Consider the following 8,653-nt stretch of genomic DNA (forward strand, 5'->3'; position numbering starts at 1 on the left):
GAAAGTAACTAAGTCCCTAGAAGACGTAATGTTTGGGGGGTTACAGGAAAGGAAAAAGCGCACCTTTCCGGTCAACGATAAAATCCAAGCGCTCATTGAAAGAGAGTGGAGGAAGCCTGAAAGATCGGGTAGCCTTCCCTCCGCCTCAAAAAGGAGATATCCCTTTGAGCCTAAAGATTCAGACATCTGGGACAAGGTCCCAAAAATTGATGCGGCAGTATCCAGATCATCCAAAAGGTCGGCCCTGCCCCTAGAAGACTCAGGAGTGCTGAGAGATCCGCTAGATAAGAAAGCAGACTCCTACCTAAGACATACATGGGAAGCAGCGGCAGGGGGCCTGAAACCGGCAATAGCCGGCACCTGCACAGCCCGATCCTTAATGATTTGGTTACAGCAGCTGGAAGAAAAACTCGCATCCAAGGTGTCAAGGGAAAAAATTTTGGGACAGATGTATCTTCTACACGGAGCAGCCGCCTTTTTGGCTGACACCTCTGCCGATTCCATGAGGTTGACGCCGAGGGAAGCGGGGTTATCAAACGCCGCAAGGTGTGCATTATGGCTTAAAGGCTGTCCAGGAGATATACAGTCAAAAGCTAAATTATGCTCTCTGCCATGTGATGGACAATTTCTTTTCGGGAAAAATTTAGACGACATCCTTGAAAAAGCTGGGGATAGGAAGAAGGGCTTCCCCAGATTTATGGGAGATCAAAGAAGACCGCCCTTTAGGAGGGGAAAATTCAATAGTGGCCGTCCCCCGGGGGATCGGAAAAGATGGGAGGACGAAAGAAAGAGTCCGGATTCATGTTTGGGGGAGCCGCTTCATCCGCAAAAAAGTCCCCACAATGACGCCAATATCCCTGTAGGGGGGAGACTGATGCTCTTTTATCAGGCCTGGGAAAATATATCTTCCAACACTTGGATTTTAAACATCATAAAAAAAGGCCTAAAATTTCCTTTTTTTCAACGGCCGAGAGCATCGTTTGTGGTGACCCCTGTCAGGAAAGGGTTAGAAGAGCAGTCGGCCCTAGAAGTAGAGATCCTAGGTCTGCTGGACAAACATGTTCTGATCGAGGTTCCAAGCGAACAGGAAAAGAGGGGTTTCTACTCACCCCTCTTCCTAATAAAAAAAACCGGATCATTCATTCAGAACAATTATAAATCTCAGAGGCCTCAATCAATGGATAGAAAACCAGACCTTTAAAATGGAGTCAGTCACTTCGGCCATAAAGCTGTTACACCACAATTGCGTTATGGCCGTAGTCTACTTAAAGGATGCCTATTACCACATCCCGATCCATCCAAAGTACCAAAAATACTTAAGGGTAGCTCTTTATATCCAGGGCAACCTCAGACCTTTTCAGTTCAGAGCCCTTCCATTCGGCATATCCATAGCTCCGAAGGTGTTTACGAAGGTAGTAGCGGAGATGACAGCCTTCCTCCGAATCCACAACACAATTATAATACACTACTTTGACGATTTTCTAATTGTGGGCAACTCGGAACTTCACTGCGTAGAACAAGTGGAAAGGGTAACAGAGATCCTGCAGGGACTGGGCTGGATGGTAAATATCAAGAAGTCAGGGCTACAACCCCTAAAAAGACAAACATTTTTAGGATTCATCTTGGACTCGGAACAGCAAATTTGTCTTTTACCAGAGGAAAAGGTGAGGAATATGACCTTGGCAGCAATAGACCAACCTCACACGACTCTGAGAGGGGCAATGTCCCTACTAGGCACTCTGACAGCATGTATCTCAGCGGTCAGATGGGCACAATTTCATACCCGTCAACTGCAAGCAGAGATCCTATCAACACAGAAACGGCTAAGAGGGCGTTTAGAAGGAAGGCTGGAACTTTCCATGAAAGTCAAAAATTCTCTCAGATGGTGGCTAGACACAACAAACCTAGCAGCAGGGACATTGTGGCGCAAGCCAGTATCCGATGTGATTCTAACGGACGCAAGCTCCTCGGGGTGGGGAGCATACCTAAGAGGACAGGCAGCCCAGGGGTCCTGGGGACGCCAAGAACAAAACGCATCCTCCAACCTAAGAGAATTAAGGGCAGTAAACAAAGCCCTAAGGACTTTCATCCCCAGTCTAGAAGGTCGCAATGTTCGGATCATGTCGGACAACAAAGTGACAGTGGCCTATATCAACCACCAGGGAGGGACAAGGTCACACTCCCTAATGAGCGAAACCAACGAGATCTTTCACAGAGCAGAACGACACCTACACTCTCTAACGGCCTTACACATCAGAGGGGTAAAGAACATACAGGCCGATTTCCTAAGCCGCAACACGTTAAGACAGGGAGAATGGGCCCTAAATCACTTAGTGTTCCAAAAGATAGTGCAACTCTGGGGAGAGCCAGTAATAAACCTCTTTGCCAACAAAAGCAGGCAGGTAAAGAGGTTCTGTTCATTGAACCCAAAAGAAGACCCATGGGCAGTGGACGCATTGCAAATAGCGTGGAATTTCAAACTAAGTTACGCCTTTCCCCCGGTAGCTCTAATCCCAGCGGTAGTGAAAAAAATGAGAGGATCAGGCGAGAGTGGTCTTAATAGCCCTGTTCTGGCCAAAAAGGCCCTGGTTTTCACTACTACAGATGATGTCCCTCTCAGATCTGTGGGTGCTGCCAGAGATTCCAGACCTGCTAGCTCAGGGTCCAGTATTCCACACACAAGTCAAAGGGTTCCATCTGACGGCGTGGAATTTGAAAGGTCTCTTTTGAAAGATAGAGGATTCTCCCCTGGGTTGGTGGCTACACTGATGAAAAGTAGAAAGCCAGTAACAACCAATATATACAGTATGGTAGGACATGGAATAAGTTTCTGCACTTACTAGAAAGACCGTTAGCTTTGATCGGGGGTTCTTGATCTATCTTAGAGTTCTTGCAGGCAGGACTACAGCTAGGCTTAGCGGTAAATGCACTCAAAGTACAAGTTTCAGCACTAGGGGCTCTATATAACTATATTATAGCAGCAAACAGATGGGTAGCTAGATTCATTAAATCCTGCCAGAGGTCTAGACCAATCCCCTTGCCAAAAATAGCTCCCTGGGATTTAGACCTTGTCCTAGAAGCTCTCACGAAGGAGCCATTTGAACCTGTGCAACAGCTACCAGTGAAATATCTTACCCTAAAAACCATTATTTTAGTGGCCCTTACATCGGCACGTAGAGTGAGTGACTTGCAGGCCCTCTCAGTTAATCCAACTTATACCCAGGTTTACCAAGACAGGGTTGTCCTAAAAACAGACCCTGCTTATTTACCGAAAGTGGTGTCAGATTTCCATCGTAGCCAGGAGATTATCCTCCCCTCCTTCTGTGAGAATCCAAAAAACCCAGGAGAGGAGAAATTCCATAATCTAGACGTTAAAAGAGCCCTCTTAGAGTATATATCAGTAACTAGCCAGTGGAGGAGGTCCCAGTCCCTATTTGTAGCCTTCCAGGGTGCCAGGAAGGGTTACGGAGTATCGAAAGGGACTATTGCCAGATGGATTAGGGAGGCCATTAGTATAGCCTACTCAGCTAGTGGCGTTCCTATTCCTGACGGCATCAAGGCTCATTCCACCAGAGCCGTGGCGACCTCCTGGGCTGAAAAAGCAGAGGTATCAATTGAGCAAATTTGTAAGGCTGCTACATGGGCCTCACCCTCAACCTTTTTTAAACACTATAGATTAAATCTATCTTCCTCTGCTGACCTAACCTTTGGTAGAATGGTGCTGCAAGCGGTGGTCCCTCCCTAAGGTGTTCGAAGTCTCCAAAAATCTCTCAGGTGGTGCTGTCATGGGTGAAGGGAAAACCACCATGGTTACTTACCGGTAGCCGGTTTTTCCGGAACCCATGACAGCACCCACCCGTATATTTCCCCCCCCCCCCCCCCTTTTTTCACCATATGGGTGTGCACAATAGTCGGGTGCATTTGTGTGATGTGGTGATGGATAAACATGTAACTAACCGGGAAGTCCTCTCAATGCTCTGTAATCCTACTGAAGCGGGGGGAGAGGTGCCGCCCCTTATGTTTCAGTAGGTTCCTGTCCTGGCGGGGGTGGATTCCTCTCCCAGGTGGTGCTGTCATGGGTCCCGGAAAAACCGGCTACCGGTAAGTAACCATGTTGGTTTTCAGATTATAAGGCGCACTTTTTTCACCCCAAATTTGGGGGGAATATAGGGGTGTGTCTTATAATGCATAGTTACCTTATCGGCGCCCCGCTGCCCTATGTACGGTGCTGCCCTGTCCTGTGTGCGGCGGTGCTGTGGGGGGCTCTGCTGACATTTTGTGTCCTGTGCGGTGGACTCTGGGAAAATGGCCATGGAGGATGGGGAAAAACCAAAGTAGGAGAAGAAAGGGAATTATCACACACTCAAAACCTAGCAACAGTCACAGATAAATCCACCAAATGCCTTTTCCAATAACAACCACCAACAACCTCCAGCCACACAGCATAAGCTAACTCTGACAGTGAGTGCTAGCCACTGCCAAGATTATATAGGAGATGGGAGTGGCTAACAGTGCACAGCTAAGAGCCTTACCGCCCCAGGAGCTCTCAACAGAGCAGATTAACTCCTGCACTGCTAGAAGAAACTTACACCGTTTAATATGAAGGTGAAGTGCTTCTAATCAGTGCAGGAGTTGGAGAAATCAGATGTTGTGGTCTTGTGGCTCCTCTCTGTCATGGTAAAGCCATGAAACCTTGCCTGACTTGTGCCATTGTCACCATTTTATGTGTTATTCACTTTACCCATCATTGTGCATTGTGCACACTAATGTTATGGCATGTAATAAAAACCAAAAGGTATGAACTGGAATCTAGACTGGTGAGCAAGCAGCGTGTTCACACTGGCCACTGTACCGAAAAGAAACAAATATAGAAAGATAATCATTGAATACCCTGACGTAAATAAGTAGCAATAGTGCATGAAAATAATATATTGGACTTGGTTATCATGTTTTTTAATCAAAAAATGCAAAAGCCATCCCACCTCTTCACAGTGACCATAATTGTGATAGTCCTAACTTTAATATTAAAAACCTTACCGTTTGTCAAGTTGCATGTCCTTGTCTTCCTTATTACCGGTCTTTTCACTGTCTGGCATTTTCATTGTAAGCTCCATAAAATATATTTAGAAATCTCTTTTGTGTTTTATATTAGATGTGATTTGTTTCATTTTTTCATCCTCAGGAAATCCTTGTGAGAATAACGGTTTATCACTCAATTGTAAAAAAGAAGATATCGGTAAGCAGTCTAATGGAGAAAACCTCATTACCCTTCATGGACCTCCTGGACTTCACAGCACTTCACTTTCTTACACTCCTCCTTATCATGGGGAACCCTCTCCTGAGCAATCTCGTATTATTGCCGCAATTCCAGGTGACAAAGTGGATACAAGATTTCAGTGTGACAAGCAACTTACTACAAGCTCAGATTTTTTAACACAAAGAAAGCATAAAGGAGAGAAGCCATACTCCTGTTCAGAATGTGGGAAATGCTTTACACTTAAAGGGAATCTCATTAGCCATCAGAGAATTCACACAAGAGAGAACCCATATTCATGTTCAGAATGTGGGAAATGCTTTACAGGTAAAAGGCATCTCATTAGACATCAGAAAATTCACACAGGAGTAAAGCCATATTCATGTTCACAATGTGGGAAATGCTTTACAAATAAAACAGCATTTGTTATACATGAGAGAATTCACACAGGAGAAAAGCCGTTTTCATGTTCAGAATGTGGGAAATGCTTTACAAATAAATCAGCATTTGTTAAACATCAGAGAATTCACACAGGAGAAAAGCCATATTCATGTTCCGAATGTGGGAAGTTCTTCACTTTTAAAGGGAATCTTGTTAAACATCAGAAAATTCACACAGGAGAGGAGCCATATTCATGTTCAGAATGTGGGAAATGCTTTACATATAAAGGGAGTCTTATTAGCCATCAGAGAATTCACACAGGAGAGAACACCTATTCATGTTCAGAATGTGGGAAATGCTTCACAGATAAAGTGAGTCTTATTAGACATCAGAGAATTCACACAGGAGAAAAGCCATATTCCTGTTCAGAATGTGGGAAATGCTTTACAGAGAAATGGAGTCTTAATGGTCATCAGAGAGTTCACAGAGGAGAAAAAACATTTTCATGTTCACTATGTGGGAAGTCCTTCACACATAAAGGGAGTCTTAATAGACATCAGAGAATTCATACTAGAAAGAAGCCGTGTTCATGTTCAGAATGTGGGAAATGCTTTACATATAAGGAGAGTCTTATTAAACATCAGAGAATTCACACGGGAGAGACATATTCATGTTCAGAATGTGGGAAATGCTTTACAGAGAAATGGAGTCTTATTAAACATCAGAGAATTCACACAGGAGAGAACACATATTCATGTTCAGAATGTGGGAAATGCTTTACAGTGAAAGGGAGTCTTGATAGACATCAGAGAATCCACACAGGAGAGAAGCCATTTTCATGTTTACTATGTGGGAAGTCTTTCACAGATAAATGGAGTCTTATTAGACATCAGAACATTCATACTAGCAATAAGCCATATTCATGTTCAGAATGTGGGAAATCTTTCATATATAAATCAAAGCTTGCTACACATGAGAGAATTCACACAGGAGAGAAGCCGTATTCATGTTCATTCTGTGAGAAATGCTTTATAGATAAATTAAACCTTGTGCGGCATGAGAGAACTCATAGAGAAGAGAAGCCGTATTCATGTTCAGAGTGTGGGAAATCTTTTATATATGAATCATGTCTGGTAAAACACAAGAGAAGGCATGCAGGAAATAAACTGTAATTATGTGTTTTTTAAATGTTAATAAACATTGCTCAGCATAAATGAGTACACCCCATTGATCAGTAAGATTTTTAAAAATTCAATTTTATTTAAAAGTTAATTTTCAATCGCAAAATTACAACAAAAAGAATAGGACAATATCAGCAGCACTATATCATAGACTATAAGTATAACGTCCAATAAAACATCAAGTTATAGGAAGAAAATGGAGGGAAGAGAACATTTTAGGCCATCAGTATTACAATTATGAAGTCACTAAAATCCAATGGAAGCCATACATAGTGCAGCCAGGCGTGAACCAACGCGGAGCACAATCCGGACAGAGAAGAAAAGCAGCGCAGAAAAGGATGGGTCACATCAGTCTGATGTAAGACGGTAGGCATCAGATTCCTGAAGTTCAATCCAGTCTCCAAGTCTCACAGTATCTATCACAGTCAGTGGGGATTGGGCAATCAAATGCTCCATCCGATTCAGAAGGGCTGTTTCACAGAACCACTCCTCCAGAGTAGGTGGAGAAGTACTTTTCCAGTGAGGAGGAATGATATTCTTAGCAGCCTGTATAAGGTAGCTTATTAAAGGCCGTTTGTATCTGGTGAAACTAGTTGGGATCATAAAGCGCAAAAGAGATTCAGGAGAGTCGGGCACAGAGAGGCTAGTCAGGTAATTCTGACTACCGTACTAAAAAATGAGTCCAGAAACCTCTTATTATGGGACATCTCCAGTATATGTGTGTCGTCACCCCCTCCACATCGCCAGCATCTATCTGATACTGCGGGAAACCACTTATGTAGTAATATGGGAACCCGGTACCATCTGGAGATGATCTTAGTAGTGGTCTCTTGAGCTTTGGTTGCAGTTGACGTTTTGTGAGTAAATTGAAACCATTTAGCCCATTGTGAGACTTGAAAAGATTTGCCCAGTTCTCTTTTCCTTGCATCGCAGTAGGGTGTCTGACAGTTGTAGTATGGACAATTAGGAGTTTATAGAGCAATGAGATGGAGTGCAAGGATGGAGATAACGACACGCACAGGTTTTCAAAATTTGTAAGATCTCTATTGAGCTGTCTGTTTTCTAACATGGGAATAGAAATGTTGCAGTTGTCTATAGTCATTCATGTAAAGAAGAAGACAGCGGGCACTGCTAATTAAGTTCTATATAAGACCACCAGGGTGCTATAACTGTACCCAAAGACCAGATAAAGTACGAAAAAGAGCAAAAGGAGGTACAATAATAGTGCACTCAACTGGTACAAATGTGAAAAATGACTTTATTGATAGTAAGAAAGTGCACATGCATGATAAAAACCTTATAAACACTAAAACACAGATACAAGGATTCAACCTACCATATGACAGCAAAAATATACAGTGCCTTGCGAAAGTGTTTGGCCCCCTGGAACTTTTTAACCTTTTCCCACTTATGCTTCAAACATAAAGATACCAAATGTAAATTTTTGATGAAGAATCAACAACAAGTGGGACACAATTGTGAAGGTGAACGAAATTTATTGGTTATTTTAAATTTTTGTGGAAAGTCAAAAACTGAAAAATGGGGCATGCAATATTATTCGGCCCCTTTAACTTAATACTTTGTTGCGCCACCTTTTCCTGCGATTTCAGCTGCAAGTTGCTTGGGGTTATGTCTCTGTCAGTTTTGTACATCGAGAGACTGAAATTCTTGCCCATTCTTCCTTGGCAAACAGCTTGACCTCAGTGAGGTTGGATGGAGATCGTTGGTGAACAGCAGTTTTCAGCTCTTTCCACGGATTCTCGATTAGATTCCAGTCTGGACTTTGACTTGGCCCTTCTAACACCTGGATACGTTTATTTGTGAACCATTCCATTGT

General features: G+C 43.3%; 1 protein-coding gene across 6 annotated transcripts in view; it reads left to right on the forward strand.

Moving 5' to 3' along the window:
• LOC141054882 (uncharacterized) overlaps positions 1 to 6,862 on the forward strand; it is a 39,991-nt gene extending 33,129 nt beyond the window's left edge. For all 6 annotated transcript variants that reach the window (XM_073551772.1, XM_073551766.1, XM_073551767.1 and 3 more), the window contains one exon: positions 5,183 to 6,862. In XM_073551772.1, coding sequence (XP_073407873.1) covers positions 5,183 to 6,807 — 1,625 coding nt within the window. In that variant the 3' untranslated portion in view covers positions 6,808 to 6,862. The remainder of the gene's footprint in view (positions 1 to 5,182) is intronic.
• Positions 6,863 to 8,653: the final 1,791 nt, after the last annotated feature.

Source organism: Dendrobates tinctorius, unplaced genomic scaffold, assembly GCF_039654945.1.
Source record: "Dendrobates tinctorius isolate UK_male_01 unplaced genomic scaffold, ASM3965494v1 ptg000180l, whole genome shotgun sequence".
Classification (NCBI taxonomy): Eukaryota; Metazoa; Chordata; class Amphibia; order Anura; family Dendrobatidae; genus Dendrobates; species Dendrobates tinctorius.